This window comes from Propithecus coquereli, unplaced genomic scaffold, assembly GCF_000956105.1.
Source record: "Propithecus coquereli isolate 6110/MARCELLA unplaced genomic scaffold, Pcoq_1.0 Scaffold158, whole genome shotgun sequence".
Classification (NCBI taxonomy): Eukaryota; Metazoa; Chordata; class Mammalia; order Primates; family Indriidae; genus Propithecus; species Propithecus coquereli.
The window spans coordinates 2588303-2606575 of record NW_012140302.1 but is presented as its reverse complement, the minus strand read 5'-3'; the positions used below and the strand labels follow the sequence as shown (position 1 = coordinate 2606575).

Genomic DNA, 18273 nt, shown 5'->3' with positions numbered 1-18273 from the left:
CGTCGGTGGCGCCTTCCGTGACGTCAGCCGGTTGAGTCCCGCCCCCAGGCTTGCAGCTCCGGATCTTCGCCTTTGGGTAGGCACCCTAGGCCTAGTTCCATGAAGCTAGAAAAGCAAGGCTCAGACTGCCACCATTTAGAGAAACCAACATTAAAGACAATGAATTTATTCGGGAGTTCAGCTCCGGAACCCGGGAGCTCTTTTAGTGGGTGGGGCGGTGCTGGTGGCACTTCTAGCCTCCAACCGCTAGGGGCCACTGTGATGGCTGCGTGGGGTCCTGGGACCTGGGAGTTCACTGCGCAAGCGCATTCCAGCCTTTCCTCCGTCCCCACGTGTGAACTTTTCCGTCAACTTTTTCGAGAAAAATGCCCAAATTCAAGGCGGCCCGAGGAGCCGGGGGTCAGGAAAAACATGCACCCCTGGCCGAGCAGATCCTGGCTGGGGACGCGGTGCGGACAGGGGCCCGGGAAAAGCGGCGGGGTCGCGGAACTGGAGAAGAGGAGGAAGAGTATGTGGGGCCGCGGCTGAGCCGACGGATTTTGCAGCAAGCGCGGCAGCAACAGGAGGAGCTTGAGGCCGAGCATGGGAGTGGGGTCAGTACCGCGGCACCACGGGAACGCACCACGCGTCTGGGTGAGTGTCGAGGGGTCCGAGGGAGAGAGAGTGGTCAGTTAGGGATCGGGTGGACAGCTAAAAGGTGTCTGTCCGTCAGGGGAATAGCTTGGAATCAGCAAAGGGATCCATATCACACTTGCAAAGCTAATGGAATGGGAGACAGAGCCCTAACCAGAGCCTTCCACGCCCACTCCTAGTTTTAGACACTTCCTTCTAGGTGCCTCCAAAGTCAGGCCAACAGAAAGTGATCGCTTGCTCCCCTAAGTTATAGCATTTATCCATTGGTTTTGTGAATACTTACGGGATGCCTACCTACCACGAGCTTTGCACTATGCTCGGAGTTTGCATGGTTTGGGCACAGAAATAAACAAGATACAGACTTGTGTCTGACTTCAAGACCTTATAATCAAGCCCAGGAAAGACAATTAAATAGACCATTAGAGTAATATATTCCATGATAGAGTATCATTTTCCTGGAAACAAATAGCATTAATCTTGGGGTCAGTCTTCTCAGATTGCATGACCGTTACACAGAGACCCAAAAAAGAATGAGGAGTGTTTGAGCAGAAAAAACCAGTATAGTTTAGGGGCAAAAGAGAGAGATATATTGAAAGACTTTTGATATGTTCTCAGTAGGGAGGGAGTATTAAGCAACCATTTCTCAGACTTCATCTTAAAGCACCGTTTGGCTCAATTGAATACTGGCCTCCTGCCTGTAGTATTCACTTGGTTTTTAAGACATCACACTTCTCATTCACTGCTACCTCACTTCTCAGTATCCTTGGCTGAGTCTTCCTTTGTCCCCAACCTCTTATCATTGAATCCTCGGACCTCTTCTCTTCAAATACGTTTTCTTTGGTGCTGTCATCAAGTTTCATAGTTTAAACGCCATCTATTTGGTGACTACTCACAGATTTATATTCTATCCCTGATCTCGTCCATGAAACCCAGATTCTTATATTCAACTGCCTATTTGGCATTTCCAATTTGAAGTCTAATAGACATCTCAAACATGTCCAAAGCAGAAACCTTGACCTTCTCACCAAACCTGCTCCTCCCACTGTTTTCCCCATCTCAGTTAGTAGCATGATACCTTTTCATTTGCTCAAGACAGAAATCTTGGACTCCTCTCTTTCTGTCTCACTCCACATCTGATCTGTCAGGAAATTCTAATGAGTCTTCAGAATAGATCCAGAATCAGACCACTTTTCACAACCTTGGAATACCATGATGTTCAAGTTACCATGATCTCTCACCTAGATTATTGCAGTGGCCTAATTAATATCTCATACCCCCTACAATACACTCAACAGCTAGTGGGTTACAGTGGTCTGCATGCAACACCCTATAAGATCTGCCTCCACTGCCAGTCTGATCTGTTCCACCACTTTCCCCTTATCCTCTCCACTCCACCTATATAGGCTTTGTTGTTTCTTAAACATGGGAAGTTAGGGCCTTCGCCCTGCTTGTTCCTTCTGCCTAGGATGGTCTGTTTGTTCCCTTATACCTGTAGGCTTACTTTCTTCTCAGAGAGGCCTACGCTGACCACTCCATTTAAAATTGCAACACCCCTGCCTGTCTCCATTCTCCTTTCATCTGTGCTGTATTTTTTTCATAGTGTTTATCTTCTTTCAACCTAGTATTGTGATGCTTATTTATATTTGTCTCATCCAATTAGAATGTAAGCTCTATAAGGGCAGACATTTTTGTTTTTACTGTTCACTGATATATTTCCAGCACCCATAATAGGGCATCACATACAGTAGGCATTCAATGTTTGCTCAATGAGTGGATTAATGAATGATGGTGAGGTAGGTAACAGCCAAGCCTACAAAAAACTTGGAGGCTATGCCCAGGATTTAAAGCCAACCTCTTATCATTTATCCTCTAAAAGAGGGGAACTGGAATTTCCTAACACAAAGAAATGTTAAATGCCTGAGATGGTGGATACCCCCGTTACCCTGATTAGATTAATTCGCATTGTATGGCTGTGTCAAAACATCATATGTACCCTATAAAGATATACAACTATTACGTACCAATAATAATTAAAATTTTTAAAAAGCCATCCTAACAGCAATGGGAAGCTTTGGCGAGTTTTGAGTACAAGACTGACTAAATCAAACGTGAGTGGTATAGACCTAGGAAGTTTCAAAGAGAATGAGTTTAGTTGATGACAGGTGAGGCTTGGCATGCCTGTGAGTCATCCAAAAACGGCTGCACACAAGGCACCTGGAATTAGGGTCTGGCGAGAAGATAGGGAATCCACTCCCAGGTACAGATTTGGGAGTTATTGGCATGTAGAGACAAAATGTCTGTTCCCCCTTATTTAGCTTTTATCACACACTGCCTCTGTTCTTTTTTTTTTTTTTTCCGGAGACAGAGTCTTACTTTGTTGCCTGGGCTAGAGTGCCGTGGCGTCAGCCTAGCTCACAGCAACCTCAGACTCCTGGGCTCAAGCAATCCTCCTGCCTCAGCCTCCCGAGTAGCTGGGATTACAGGCATGAGCCACCATGCCCGGCTAATTTTATATATATATATTTTTAGTTGTCCAGCTAATTTTTTTTTTTTGTAGAGATGGGGTCTCACTCTTGCTCAGGCTGGACTTCCTCTGTTCTTAATAACCTACTCATATGTAGCATTTTATCTGCCCACTGGGATTATTAGACCTCTTTCCAGATGCCTAGACAGCTTTAACCTTCCAAAAATCATTTATTCAAATGAACTGGCGGATTAAAATCTGAACTCTGCCTGCCTTTTATGTAAGGCCCTCCAGTCTGGCTTCACCTTTCCCACCTAGCACTATTTTTTGGTATTGCCTGTGAGACACTTACAACTAAACCCTTTTTCCAGTGTTGTTACCCAGGTCTGGAACATACTCCTTCTGCTCCTGAACTGCCTGTCCAGAGCTTAACCATCCTCAGCACTCATCTTCTAAGTGTATATATTAATATTATATCTAGCACTCATTTTGGCATATAATCAAGCCCTACTGTGCGTAGGATAGTGGTGAAGAAAGCAGTCTGAACCCAGACTACCTGCTTCAGGCAAATACTGAACATTTCTGTGCTTCAACGTCGCCACTGAAACTGGGCATAATAATAGTACCTACTTCTTAGGGTTATAAGGGTTAACCAGTTAACATAGGTACAGTGTTTAGAAAATTCTGCTACATAACTAAGTATGGTGCGTTAACTATTATTTATTAGCATTGCTTTCTCATTGTTTCCTGTGTATACATTTTGTGTCTCAAGCAAAATTGCAAATCTCTGGGGACAGAAAGATATAGTATGTGCCTCATCTGTTTCATTGCACGTCTGTATCTGTCACAAGCACGTGTGAGGCCTGTACTACACAATGGCTAAAGTTATCATAAATTGACTAAATCCCTCACCCACTCTTTGCTGTGTTCATCCATTTCATCTCCCCTTTTCTAGGTCCAGGAGTGCCACAGGATGGATCAGACGATGAGGATGAGGAGTGGCCCACCCTGGAGAAGGCTGCCACAATGACAGGAGTGGGCCACCATGCAGAGGTGGTCGTGGACCCTGAGGATGAGCGTGCCATTGAGATGTTCATGAACAAGAACCCTCCTGCCAGGTTGGCCTGGGGATTTGGGATAGTGGGTCCTGGTAGAAAGTTTCTACAGAGAAACAAGTACCCTGGCAGGCTTTTGATTCTTTACCTCTGGAAAGGGCCTTGGCATTGCTAGCTCTGGGGGACCACCTTGACAGAACTGGCCCACCTTCAAAGGACTGTTCTGAATAGGGAAATGACCCAGACTCAAAATCCCTCCTTTTCTAATGTACATTTGTTCTAGAACTGCCCAATTACCCGGGGAAACAGGTAAAGGCCCTTTTTATGTCTCTGGGGAGATCCATCCCATTGCATTTGGTCTTAGTATGCTTAGTTTTTTAGTGGTAAGTTTATCTTCCTTGGACAGATCTCTTTCATACCTAAGCTTCATTTAATCCAGGATTTTTCGGCCTCAGCACTATTGGCATTTGGGGCTGGATAATTCTTTTTTATGGAGGCTGTCCTGTGCAGTATAGGATGTTCAGCAGGTAATCTCTCATCTCTATCATCTAGATACTAGTAGTGACTTTCCCTTTGACTGTGATAGCCAAAATGACTCCAGACATTGCCAGATGTCCCCAGGGTTGGTGGGGAGCAGGGGGTTGAGAATCACCTCCAGTTAGAACCACTAATTTACTCCGTTCTGTAATAAACGCTAACTCCAAAATAGGCAGGCATTGAGGCTGCCTGTGGTGAAATTCCTGAGGCCAGGGATTTTTGCCCTGAGGAGGGGAGTATAGGATAAGGGCCCTCAACCAGTTCATTCTGACTCTCTGATAATAACATATTATCCTTGGTTCTTCAGGCTGTTTGAGGTTAATGCATCTCTCATTGCTAATCATACTGTAAAAAGACAGGGAGGCTGATAAGTTCTGTGGCAGCTCATTTGAGAGCACAGAATGAAGAAATGAGCCCTTCTCTCAGATTGATGCCCAACAGCTGAAACAGATGTCACAAAGTGTGTACTTGGGTTGGTCCCACCAGAGAGCCTCTCGGGTTCTCACTCAGCACCTCATAACGCCTACTTTACAGATAATCCCGATGGACTTAGCAGGATGGTTTTCCAGCTTGCAGTAAATAGAAGAGACAAACTACTAGAAACAGGAACTCCTGGCAGTCTTAAAAAAATAAATGATTTTCAGCATCTTCAGAAAGCAATCCTAGATCCACATAAGCTCACCAGAGGCCAGTTAGTTTGGGGGCACTTTACAGGGTATTGTAAAATACCTTTACTTTAGAACTTGAAAGACTTGAATTTGACTCTTTTCCCCCCACTTGACAGCTGTGATACCCTGGGCGAGTTATTAACCTAAGTCTTAACTCCCATGACTGAGTAAGTTCCCATGTCTCCCCTAAGTGTTGCACGGAATATAAGACATATTATCTGGAAAGTCCCAAACTCAGTGCCTAGTATGGAGTAGGCCCTCAGAAAACAGGAGCAGTTTTAAATACACTTCAGCAGCAGCCTCTGAAGATGCTGTTATTACACCACAGCCCAAGGTGATGGTAATTCTAACTCATTAAGATTATGTTTGAGGCCGGGCACGGTGGCTCACGCCTGTAATCCCAGCACTCTGGGAGGCCGAGGCGGGCGGATTGTTTGAGCTCAGGAATTCGAGACCAGCCTGAGCAAGAGCGAGACCCCGTCTCTACTAAAAATAGAAAGAAATTAATCGGACAACTAAAACTATATAGAAAAAATTAGCCGGGCATGGTGGCGCATGCCTGTAGTCCCAGCTACTCGGGAGGCTGAGGCAGTAGGATCGCTTGAGCCCAGGAGTTTGAGGTTGCTGTGAGGTGGGCTGACACCACGACACTCACTCTAGCCAGGGCAACAGAGTGAGACTCTGCCTCAAAAAAAAAAAAAAAAAAAGGTTATGTTTGATATACAATACTCTGTTTAAGGAGACTGAGAAGAGTATAACAGGTCTTAGAATTATTTCCATAGATTTTAATTTTAATAAATGCAAATGGGGGAGAGTTTGTGCCATAATCTCTCCCTAATGATCCCAGCTCCTTGAAATCTTACACATAATTAAGATCATCTACAAGACCACTCTAAAAAGGTCAGACCAGGAATTTGTCATTGGAGAGTCCTCAGCATGTTGCTGGGTGTGTTTGAAAGAGTTAGCGCTCCTTACAGACATGCTGTGTGCTGATAGTTCCAAGTAACAAATATGTATTAACTTATTTAATCCTTACATTAACCTTATAAAGTAAGTACTGTTATTATCCCTCTTCAAGATGAGGAAACTGAAGCATAGAGAGGTAAAGTAACATGCCAAAGATCACAGGGAGTGGAAGAGCCAGGATTTGAACCTGGGCAGACCGACTTCAGAGTTGGGTTCATAATAATGCCATACAACTCCCAGCTTTGTTCTAAATTGAATGACTTTCAGTTCCTTTGCACTCTGCAGCGATTCCGTAGTGAGTAAATGGGTGCAAAGAGGGGACTGATGCTGCACGTCCCAGCAGGATCACATTCTGTCAGTGCTCACAAGGGACCGCGTGGGGAGTCTGGAGCTTTCCAGGCAGTAACCACAGCTCTTCTCTCCTCCCTCCCATTCCCTTGGCACCTCGCCTCTTAGGCGCACCCTGGCTGACATCATCATGGAGAAGCTGACTGAGAAGCAGACAGAGGTTGAGACGGTCATGTCAGAGGTGTCGGGCTTCCCTATGCCCCAGCTGGATCCCCGGGTCCTGGAGGTCTACAGGGGGGTCCGGGAGGTAAGAGCTGTGAGGGGAGCCACAAGGGCTGTGGGCTCCTGCCTCAGGCTTTTTTGCCCACATCCCATACCAAATAAGGTTTATTAGCAGAAAACAGATTTAAGAGTCAGTGCAGAGATTCAGATTCCTGCTCTGCCTATTAATGACTTGGCAACCTTGGTCAGTTACTAGAACTCTCTGGTCATCTGTGAAGCAAACATAATAGTACCTATTTATAGGGTTACTGTCAGGATGAAATGAGTTAATATATAAAAAGCATCCAGATAAGTACCTGGCACATAGCAAGCGCTATTTGTGTTAATGATGATTATTTTACTCCTTCATCCCTAGGTGTTGTCTAAGTACCGCAGTGGAAAACTGCCCAAGGCATTTAAGATCATCCCTGCACTCTCCAACTGGGAGCAGATCCTCTATGTCACAGAACCTGAGGCCTGGACTGCAGCTGCCATGTACCAAGCTACTAGGTAGAGTGGATGGGAGTTAGGGTAGCCTTGGGTCTGTAGGGGAGGGTTGGGGACGTACAGGCTTTCCCTACCTTTGCCATTACATTTGAGCTTTGTGCCAGAGTTCTCTTTTGTGCTTCTGTATATTATCATTTTCCTAGCTTTTCCTGTTTCCTTTTTGAGGGCCAAGACTCAGTTGGGAACTTCCTGTGATGAATTTCTAGGGGAGTGGTATAGCTACTGGGATACAACCCTGTCAGAGTAGCCTCAGAAGTCTGTGGCTGCCCAGGCATGCTCAGGTCCCATGTGACAGCAGTGTACAGAGGACTCATGCTGGGGAGAGGAAGCTGAGTAGCTGAGGAGCCATCAGTTTGGAAGCACTCTGGTTCTGCCAACAACAGACAGCATTCCCCGTTTGGGTACATCTTTTTGCCCCCCGTTCTCTCTCTAAGCCGACCTGGGGATTCCATTCCCACAGCTTCCACACATCCCTCACTGAAAGAATGGTTCCATATCTTGCTTTAAAATCTCTTGGATGTGCTGTCCACAGTGATATTTAAAGGGCCAAGTCCAGACAATCATGTGACTTGGGAACTCCCTCCTTATACCCCACTAGGATTTTTGCCTCTAACCTGAAGGAACGCATGGCCCAGCGCTTCTACAACCTTGTCCTGCTGCCCAGGGTACGAGACGACATTGCCGAATACAAACGACTCAACTTCCACCTCTACATGGCACTCAAGAAGGCCCTGTTCAAGCCTGGAGCCTGGTTCAAAGGTGGGAGCCCAGAGGCAGGGAAGAAAGGAAAAGGGTAGGGCTCCTTAGGGAAAAGTAGCAGACCTGACTTGGGAAATGGTCTCAGGCCAAGTTTTAGTGACTGTCCCTGGGGTGGGTGGGAGTGCTTCCTGCTATAACACCTTTCGCTCACCTGGACTCAAAAGGTACTGCCCTCTGATCCTCCCCAGGGATCCTGATCCCACTGTGTGAGTCGGGCACTTGTACCCTCCGGGAAGCCATCATCGTGGGTAGCATCATCACCAAGTGCTCCATCCCTGTGTTGCACTCCAGGTACTGTTGGTGGAGGGAGGAGGACTGGCCAATGAATATCCAGACAGTGGAATTGCCAGGACTTGGGGATGGGGGGTGGGGTGGGCAGAGTCAGGAAGGAATTAAGACTAGCCCTTGGTTGTGGCTTGTTTAAACCAGTGGGTGTGTGTCACTACTAGAATGTAAGCTCCACAGGAACAGGATCCCAGTGCCTAGCTTGTGGTACGTGCTCCAAAAGTAGTCGAATAAATGAATAAGGAACACAAGGAAGAAAGTAGGTTAGGGGTGACGATGTCAAGACTCTTGGACATATTCCAGTTAGATATTGAGACAAGCAGTCTCAGCCAGAGGTAACAGTTTGGGATGGACCCACTTAGAGATGGTAATTGGAGTCAAGGGAGTATAATGAGATCAGGTAGGTGAGGAGGAGGCCTGAGATGGCTCCCTTAGGAATCCTGTAGTTTAAGAGCCAGGAGAGGAGGAAGAGAAGAGGGGAAAAGCGCAGAGCGACAAATCGATCCTTCCTCTAACATTTCCCCCACTAAGCCCACCCCACCTCCCTTTCCCACCAGCGCGGCCATGCTCAAAATTGCTGAGATGAAATACAGTGGTGCCAACAGCATCTTCCTGCGACTGCTGCTGGATAAGAAGTACGCGCTGCCTTACCGGGTACTGGACGCCCTGGTCTTCCACTTCCTGGGGTTCCGGACAGAGAATCGCGAGCTGCCCGTGCTCTGGCACCAGTGCCTCCTGACTTTGGTCCAGCGCTACAAGGCAGACTTGGCCACAGATCAAAAAGAGGCTCTCCTGGAACTGCTCCGGCTACAGACCCATCCACAACTGTCCCCTGAAATCAGGCGTGAGCTTCAGAGTGCAGTCCCCCGAGATGTGGAAGATGTTCCCATCACCATGGAGTGAAGAAAACAGTCACCTGTCCTGATTGGAGGGGTGTGGGAAGACACCAGGTCCCCTGCTGATGACTAAAGATGAGACTGAGCCTTAATGGGGGCAGACCCAGATCAGGGCCATGGTCACAGGGGCATGTGTGACTTCCAGCCTAGGACAAGGAGGATGGAGGGCCTCGCTGGCTCCTTCCTTGCTTCTAAGCCTACCTTCTGCTCAGTTCTGAGACCTGACTTGAGAGTGGACACCCCAGCATTCCCACTCCCCAGCTGGGACTTGGTTTAAGGACTTTCTCTCTGGCTGTTGTCAAGTCACTGGGATGCCATAAAAACAGGCAGGTATTTATTGAACCTCTGTGTTTTGGTGTAGTCAGTGGAGGTCTTTTGCGTTTCCCTCTTCAGCTGGAGGGAACCTCCCCCCCAAGCTACAAGTTTGTTTCTCCAGGCTACACCAGAGGTGGGGTGGGGATGTTGGCTGCCTCCCCCTTAGATGAGACGGGCTGCTTTGGTTGAATGCCAGCAAGCAGGAGCAGGTTGTCCAAAGATGGTCGTGTCTCTACTGTGGATGAAAGGACTACAAGAGAAAGCCCCTCTTTGAGGAAAGCAGAGATACAGAGGCCAAGAAAGGTCAGAGAATAAGGTTGGGCCCAGGGATGAGTAGATCCCAGGTCAGCGTCCATGTTTCCACAAGCAAATTTCATGTCTTCTTCAAGATAAAAGGCTGTGTTTATTTTATCTATTTCTTAACTATTTGACATATAAAAACCAAGCTGTCCTTTATTTCCTTTTTTAAAAAATGTGTCACTCATTAAGTTTTTGGGTGTTGTACCTCAAGCCCCATTTTTCCCATAAGCCCTGTGGTTTTTGTTGTGCAATTTTGCACACCATAGTGATTTTTAGGAATGTATAGGTCACATTATGAAGCAGAACTGTCTGTCTTTGGGGAAGAGACCATATAGCCCACAAAGCCTAAATATCCAGCCCTTTACAAAAAAGGCTTGGACCCTGCTTTAGGCCATTGACTTCACCTTAGATCGTAGAGTCTAAAAATAGGCTTTTACCCACACCACCATCCATTCCAAGAAGCCAAAGCCAGTTTTATTCCAGAATCTTTATTAAGGTAGCATGATGGTCTTGGGCCACCAACCTAAACCTTGTGGCCTTAGGAAAGACCTGTGTCAATAGGGCTTGCCTCCTTCTCCAGACAGGGGCTTGGCCACCTCCAGGGCATCCCTGCTTCATCCTCCTCCCTGGAGGATGGGGCAGAGGGCCAAAGGGAGAGGAGGGCATGACCCAACTCCAGGCTGTAGCAGCTCCTGGGCCACAAAGATTCTTTAGCCAGTTGCAGAGGGGAGGGAAACAGCAACCACCAGGGTTACCACCACTTGTGGGACAGACAGGCCCCACCACACCCTCTTACAGTTGTACTGAAAGCAATTAATAAATTAAAACGACCTCTTCCTTCAGCACCAAACCCTTCAATCACACAGGAGAAGCAGAGCAGAAAGCAAAGCAAGGAGGAATTCCATAGGTTTCTGCCCCTCTGGCCAAGACCTAGGCCCCTCCCTCTAGGAGCAGCTGTGAGCATGGATTAAACAGGAGCCTCTGAAGTGTGCTGAGAAGAGCCATTTAGACTATTTCCCCTCACACATGTCTGTCAATCAGTCATGCCTGAAATTTCATCTTTGGGAGGACCCCAATCCAAATACAATAACCCTAGAAAGTAACACCTTTAGAAGGCACTGGGGCATTTTGGCAATTGAGAACATGAGAGCCCCCCAGCGGGGGGAGCCTCAAAAGGAATGCTGGTGCATGGATTTCACCTATTCTGATGTCGTCTGACCAGCCTAGCCCACCCCCAGCTACAGTCAGGGAAGAAGCTGAGCTGGTGAGATGCAGGGAGGAGGAGCCCAGCTAGCCACCCAAACACAACCTTGGCTGGCCAGGCCCCTTAGTGCACACTGCAGGGATGGGTAGACCTGACCCTCTTGGATATTGTGAGGGGAGGAATAGGAGCCCCCTTAGGCTTCAGATGTGGCATGGTTTGTTCCTGGAGGCAGGGAGGGGGGTGGCAATGGCCCCTCCTCTGCTTAGTGGCCACTGGAGGGGGCCTCTCCAGGGCTACAGGTGGATGGCTGTGACATCTGTGGGAGTGCTGGTCTGGGTGGGCCCCTGGCTGCTGGAGCCCCGGAGGGCTTTAGGCGCTGGGCTGGAGCTGGTCTGGGCAGCTTCCCTGAGGCTCTCCCTGAGCGCAGCTTCGATCTGCTCCTGACAGGCCCGCAGGCAGTCCTGGGAACACGAGGAACAGTGAAGAGGGACCGCTCCCCGCAACAACATCTGGAGCAGATGTGGGGGAAGGACACCTCCCAGCACACAGGGAAGTCTGGGGAGGTTAGGCCACAGCCCAGCCCCAGGAATCGGTCTTTAGTTCTCAGAAACTGGCAAGAGGATGTGGCAAGAGGGTGTGAGAGCAGCCCTGCATCTGACACCAAATCCCCCACCCCCTCTTCAGCACGCCACTTGGCAAGAAAAGGGCACCTAGGGCCAGCACCCTTCACCCTACCCAAGATTCTCGCTCTTCTCCAGACCAAGGCAGGAGATAAAAAGCCACAGAAGCCCCAAAGCTGTGAAACCAGGAGAGGGGATGAGGTTGGGGTGGATGCCTCCCTCTACTGGAGGCTTAGGGGACAGCGCTGCCTTACCAATGGAGAGGCTGCTGCCCCGCTGCCCAGCACTCACCACTTCAGTGCCTGTGATCCCTGCCAGCAGCTCCGTGAGCTCGTCCCCGGAGGTGGAGCAGGCACCCAGGCCTTGCACCGCAGCCCCAATGCTGCCTGTTGCAATCATGGACGGTGGGTACATGGCAAAGGTGTAATCTTGGAAAGGAGGAGAGGGAACCATGAGACAAGGAAACCTCAAGGATAACAACCAGTGCGGAGTTCCTACACCTCAGAAAGAGCCAGGCAGCATAAGTGGAGCAGGGGGCATACTGGAAAACCCCAGCAGTTGGTGGGGTAAGATATCAGCACAGGAGAAAGACAGGAAAGAGCCACTTTCCTAGAGAGGATCAGGACAAAGCAAATTTCCCTAGGTCCAGTGTGGTTCTGGCCAGGGACCAGGGGATAGGTGAGACCCTCCCTAGTATGGAAACATGACTAGGGCCAAAAGACCTGGGTTCTGCTCCCAACTTACTGTAAGACCTTCGGCAAGTCACCTCTATACCCTCACTGTCTTCCCTGCACACTGGGGGTCTCTCAGATCCTGTACACCTCCAATTATAATCTGCTTTTGTGTGTTGAAACTGGGGGCAGAGGGGATATAATTTTCACAAATGAATTTTAAGAGGTGTATAAGGTGGAATCTCCTAGTTACCACTCACCCTTAGTCTTCTGATTTTCCCAGTTTGGCAAAAATGTGTGCAGGGCTCTTACCTGTAGCACAGAGGGCCAAAAAGGTCTGGGCGTGCTTTTTGACCAAGGCCTGTCGGTCACGGGGCAGAGAGAGTCGGTGCAGAATCAGGGCTAGGAAATCATGTGCAATCACAGCAGCCAGGTCCCACTTGAGCTTCCCAAGCACCAGCACCTCCCAGTCCTGGGGGATGGGAGAAAAGGGTGGGGTCAGAGACTGGAGAAGGGAAGGGAAGGAGTAAAGCAGAAATCTCACAACCTCACGGGGAAGGAAGCCCAAACTTTTGAAGCTCAAGACCCCAGTTCTGCTGCTGGTTTTAAGGACTGGCACCATGGGGTCCAAGGCAGAGAAGATCTGCAGGAATTTGCTTCGAGCATTTATTGAACATTTACCAGGTGCCAGGACAACATGCTTTACGTGGATTATCCCTTTTAAGCCTGTCTGATTATCTTTAAGGGGCCAATAATCCAGGCATTCTCTTGACTTCATTCAAAGTTCTGAGCACTTCTCCAGCCAGGGTTGTAAGACTGAAGCAGCAGATATCACCACCATCACCATCAACTTGAGGATCCTCTGGGATGAAGCAGAAAGACTCTCAAAACCCCAAGGATTGTAAAAGGGGACATCAACACTAGCCTCCCCCCACAACACTGCATCCCAGCCAGGTCCACACCTCTTGAATAAACAGGAGTGAGTATGAGGCCACACCTCCTATGACACAGCCACTGAGTCTCCTCTGAGGTTCCTCAAATGGGAGGTTGCCTAACCCAACCCACATCCCCTTAGTGGGACATTAGGGGTAGGTGCTGAGGTATCCCCTCCCGGCCCCCCGCTTCAGCTGGACTCCACAGTGCCCAGTGCCACTTGACTCTCAGGAGGATAGGTTGAGGCCAAACCATACAGGATGGATCCAGATGATCCCTGAGGGACCAACTGCTATCCCCACCTACCCAAGTCTACATACCAATGCTAGGTCTTGGAGGGAGGCTGAGAGCTCCACCCCAGTCCAGTCGTCTGGGGCTCCCAGACCTGGCCCCATTTCCAAGTTGCACACATGAGGATTTCTTCATTGTTTTATCTCAGGAAGGAACTTGTGGGTTTGACTCCTTATTGAGGCAGAAATGGCAACTCCACCCAACCTCGTCCAGGCCCACGGCCACAGCTGTCTCTCTCCTAGCCTTCGCTTAGGTGTCAGTCTCTCACGTCAGCCCCAAGCCTCTCAAGAAAACAGCCTGGACTGCAGCCAGAAGAAATAAGGCAGAGAACCTAGGCTTCTACTTTCAGAACTTGTCCCAGTAGCCAAACTCCTAACTCGGGAGTGAACAGAAAGGACCTAGCCTCCAGGGAATTATCTACAAGGCAACTGGGAGTGGGGATCTCCCTCTGGGGAGGCATGGAGTCCTGCGTGAGGAAGGTGGCTACCCTCCCCCATATCTAAGCAACCCCTGAGAATCCCAGCCCTACTTGGCAGAGAACATACCCCTGGAGTATTAGCTTCAGTGGCTGGCAGCATTCGTCACATCCGACTTTTAAGCCAACCTGGTCTAGCTAGAAGACCCAGATTCTACACTGTGTGCTCAGTGCGATGCTGAGGCAGGACCCTTTCCTCCTTCCCTGGGCCGCCTCCTTCCTCTGCTGCACAAGGACTTGGACTGACTGGAGTTGTCGGAGGTCTCTTCCAACTCTGACCTAGGAAGTCTTCTGGATGCTCCGCCCCCAGCTCAGGCAGGAGTCAGGGATGAGTACTTTTTGTGTGTTCTGAAAAATTCCCCTCACACAAAGGCACATATATAGCCCCCATCTTGTCACGAAAAAGAAGTCCCCTTTTACCTTCTAGCCCTAATCCCTCCAAAAACATCTTGCTCTCTGGCCCTGGAAACTAGTTCCACCTTCAGACTTGCCAAAAACTACCAGATTCATCACAAAGAGCTGTGGAGCCTCCTGGATTCCCAACTCTGGCCTCATACTCCCATCTCTGAGCTACTTGGCAGGAAGAGGAATCCTGTTCCTCGACTCACAGCAGTCCAGGGGCCCCAGTACCCTGGCCTCTCCGCCAGCCAATCACAGCAGCCTGCTTGCTGCCCTCCTCCCTAGGAGATGGAGCCCAGAGAGTCCTCTCAGGGTCAGAAGACTTGGCCGGCCACAGAGCAAGGTGGAGGAAGGTGCCAGGGCACCCACCCTCTCCCCTCAGCCCCCTAGGAGATGATCTGCATGCCTTAAATAACCTCTTCCAAATCCAAGCAGCTCCCCCACCTCCTTCCCAGGCTGCTTCCGAGGCAGGACACAACCAGTGAGCGACTTTCCTGCCCTGCCTCAGAGGAGCCCAGCCCAAGTTCCCAGCAAGAGGCCCTGGGAGCCACTTCCCAAACCACAGGAGTGACAGCAGCTCCCCACAGGGTTATGAAAGACCTTGGTCAGAGTCAGCAGGCCGGGGGAGGGGCACCATTATCACATCGGAAGCAGCTGCAGCTCAGCTCCCTGTCTGTCCCTCAGCTTGGGCCTTTGGCTAAGGGGAAAGGGAGAGATGTTTCCACCAGGCCCAAAGCAGCTGCTCCAGTTCCTCAGAACAAGGCCAGGGACGGGAGGATTAGGAAGAAGCTGTCTCTTCTGGGATATAAGGGGAAGGAAAGAAGGTGGGATGAAACAACTCAGCCCTTCCTTAAAGTAATCAGGGCCTGGCTTTAATCTGCTCTGCGAGGCTTTTCTATCAAAGTCCACACGGGGATAAAGACTCAACCAAGGCAGGCCCCCCTCCCCCACATGAGGCACATTCCACTCCCCCACTCCAGTGGGGGTGTGCAGGCATGCCCTTCTGCTGCCAATAAATAACTCATGGTGGCTGTGTAAACCCAGAGGCAAAGTACTAGTGAGCTAGACATGCAGCTTGACTTGTTGCTATCTGGGGGAAAGACCAGGAAGGAGTGGCATCCCCTGGAGGTCAGGAGGAGGGGGTTTAGTTCATGCCCACGCTCAAGCCCGGTGAGAGCTACCTTAACCAGCACACCACATTGCCCCCTCTTTTCTCCCAGTTCCTTTCTAAAAAAGCCTCAGGGGGCTTGCCTTGCTCCCTCTCCAGGGGACAGAAAGCCTCTGAAGTCTTAGCCTTCCCTTTCCTGGCAAGTGGGGAGACAGTATGTGTTGAGGTGGGGGGAATTACACACGCACCCGCAACTGGCGGGGAGAGACAGCATGGTCGGTGTAGATGCACAGTTTTTCGATGGTCAGGGGCGTGGTCTCCCGCAGCTTGGAGGCCAGCAGCATGCAGACCGCACCCAGGAGCTGCAACTGCGCCTTTCGGGTGGGGACGCAGGACAGGTAGCGATCCAAGTAGTTCATGGCCAGGGGGAAGACTTCCTCCTCACAGCGCTGCTCCTCACACACCTGGGAGAGGGCGCACAGTCACCGCTGGGGCAGGAGCATGGGAAACACAGCAGCATTAAGGGGGAGAGGGGCGCTGAAGGGAGGTGGAATACGGAGCGAAAAACGGGAGAGGGTAAGCTACTTACAGTGACAAGGACCAATAACTGAGGAGGATGCGCCCTCCGCAACGCGACGCCCCCCACTTCCTCTGCATTGCCGCCTCCCCTCTCCCCTTGCATGGGTTGGGGGGGGTGGTAAAGCAGAGGCGCCCCTCCTTACGAAGGATTCCAAACAGTACTCCCCTCCCCCACAGCGAGGGGAAGTGGCACGGAAGGGTCACCCATGATAGCCGGAGGGCTGGGACCTTACCCCCATTACCCTCGCCACTGCACACACCCGAGGGGAAGGGAGGAGACTCCTGCAGCTGCCTCCCGCACTTTTCATTTCCCTGTCGGCCGGAACAGGGCGCGCGCCACCCCCACCGCCTTCCCCGCCAGAACCCCGCGACAGACACAGGAACCGGCTCTGGGGCGGGGGCGGCCGGGCCCAGGGTTTTCCAAGCGCGCTCTCCTGAGAACACTGGGCCGGGGAGGGAAGCAGGAGAAGCCGAAGAGGAGAGGGTGTCCCTTGTCCCGCTTTCCTGGCCCGAATAGAGACTTAGGGTGCCAAATGACGGGCAGTCACGGTCAGAAGGAGCCGATTAAGGTTGGGAAAGGGAAAGGGACACCATAGAGGCAGCGGGCGAGGGTGCCCTAGTGAAAGGCCAGGCCCCGGGAGTCTGGGCCACAGGAGCATCCTGCAGATTCTTGCTGGGACCAGGATGTCCCGGCAGGGCGGCCCCAGTATGTTCAGAGCCAGAGGCGGCGGGAGAGGGGGGACCCGTCCGGGCGGTACCTCCAGCATCCAGTATGCCAGCATCTTCCGCATGTGCGGCTTGATCTCCCTCTGCACGCACTGGAAGTAGGAGGCGCGGGGCACGTAGCGCTCCTCCAGGCGGAGCAAGCTCTGCAGGACACGTTGGTCCCCCAGCAGCCGCGGGTCCGGCCCGGCCCGGGGCGCGTGCCGGGTGCCCTCGCAACACAGCAGCTCCATACTCGGGCGGCGCGCGGGCAGGACGGGAGTGCGGGCTCGCGAGTCCGAGCGCGGCCGGCGGGTCGCAGAGCGCGGGGCGCGGGTCTGGCGCTGGCACTGCGCGGCGGAGCCCCAGCCCGCCCGCTGCCCGCGCGCGCGCCGCTTCCCTGACAGGCGCCCCGCCCCTCGCGACGATGTAGCAACCGTGGAATGCTCGGACGTCGCAACGTTCCAAGGGGCGGGGCTGCCGGCGCCCGGACGGAAAGGGCTGGCGGGGCGCTCGCCCCTCCCTCCCCGCCGCCCATTGGTCCGCTGGGCGCGAGCCGGCCGGCTTCCGGGCACCCCGGGCCTTCCTGACCACCGGGTGGGGGGAACTTTCTGGGTGTCTTCCCCACCAACGGGCCCTCCCATTTTGCTTCTCTGACTGTGCTCACCCAGGAAAGAACTCTTCTCCAAAGGTCATTCATGTATTCATTCGTTAAACCCTACTTCCCCAGCCGCTTGCTGTAAGGAATGTGGTAAATAATACAAGAGCTAGTTCGTAGTGAATGCTGTTCCAAAGCACTTAACATACAATACCATTAAGTCTTCATGAAAACTCGGAAACTGAGGCACAGTAACTGTAACCACGACACGGAGTAGGCCCATGAAAGAGCTAAGATTGGGAAGCTGGCCCTTTGTTCCAGATTCTGTGTTCCATACCGTTGTATTAAGTACTGAAACTGTGATTCCCCGACCTATCACGGCATCGCCTGGGAGCTGGTAGGAAATGCAGACTCTCAGGCCCACCCCTGACCCGCTTAATCAGAATCTGCATTTTAACTAGATTCCTGTGCGCTTTATATTTATTTTTTTTCCACCCTCCCTCCCCTCCTGTGCACTTTAAAATATGAAAAGCCTTGGTCTAAATCAGCATGTTACTGAAATGCAACAGGAAGGAAAGGCCATGGATTCAAGGCCTTGCCTTGTTATTAAGCTGGTTGTGTGGTGTTGGACAAGCCCTTAAAGTCAGCCTCCAGGCCGGGCGCGGTGGCTCACGCCTGTAATCCTAGCACTTTGGGAGGCCGAGGCGGGCGGATCGTTCTGAGCTCAGGAGTTCGAGACCAGCCTGAGCAAGAGCGAGA

General features: G+C 51.1%; 2 protein-coding genes across 4 annotated transcripts in view; one reads left to right on the top strand and one right to left on the bottom strand.

Moving 5' to 3' along the window:
- Positions 1–33: 33 nt before the first annotated feature.
- BYSL (bystin-like) lies at positions 34–9661 on the top strand. The gene is made up of 7 exons (XM_012640880.1): positions 34–633; positions 4053–4215; positions 6780–6918; positions 7249–7382; positions 7978–8138; positions 8327–8429; positions 8981–9661. Exons 1-7 carry the CDS (start codon positions 366–368, stop codon positions 9324–9326), a joined length of 1314 nt encoding a protein of 437 aa, XP_012496334.1. The 5' UTR covers positions 34–365; the 3' UTR covers positions 9327–9661.
- Positions 9662–10386: 725 nt separating this feature from the next.
- Positions 10387–18273, bottom strand: part of CCND3 (cyclin D3) — a 90249-nt gene continuing 82362 nt past the window's right edge. Inside the window, exons 1-5 of one of the 3 annotated variants that reach the window (XM_012640877.1) lie at positions 16973–17355; positions 15884–16099; positions 12742–12901; positions 12050–12186; positions 10387–11599 (exon numbers count right to left, since the gene is read on the bottom strand). In XM_012640877.1, the coding sequence (XP_012496331.1) occupies positions 11432–11599; positions 12050–12186; positions 12742–12901; positions 15884–16099; positions 16973–17170 (879 nt within the window). In that variant the 5' untranslated portion in view covers positions 17171–17355 and the 3' untranslated portion in view covers positions 10387–11431. Of the gene's footprint in view, positions 11600–12049; positions 12187–12741; positions 12902–15883; positions 16100–16447; positions 16467–16972; positions 17356–18273 lie in introns of those variants that run through there. The other 2 variants (XM_012640879.1, XM_012640878.1) reach the window with 2 other exon arrangements.

What these genes read in the sequence shown, in the direction of transcription:
- BYSL (XM_012640880.1), top strand. Translation starts at nt 366, where the DNA reads ATGCCCAAATTCAAGGCGGCCCGAGGAGCCGGGGGTCAGGAAAAACAT. An exon ending in TCTACAGGGGGGTCCGGGAG is followed by an intron (nt 6,919 to 7,248) that starts GTAAGAGCTGTG and finishes CTTCATCCCTAG; the next exon opens with GTGTTGTCTAAGTACCGCAG. An exon ending in GCCATGTACCAAGCTACTAG is followed by an intron (nt 7,383 to 7,977) that starts GTAGAGTGGATG and finishes ATACCCCACTAG; the next exon opens with GATTTTTGCCTCTAACCTGA.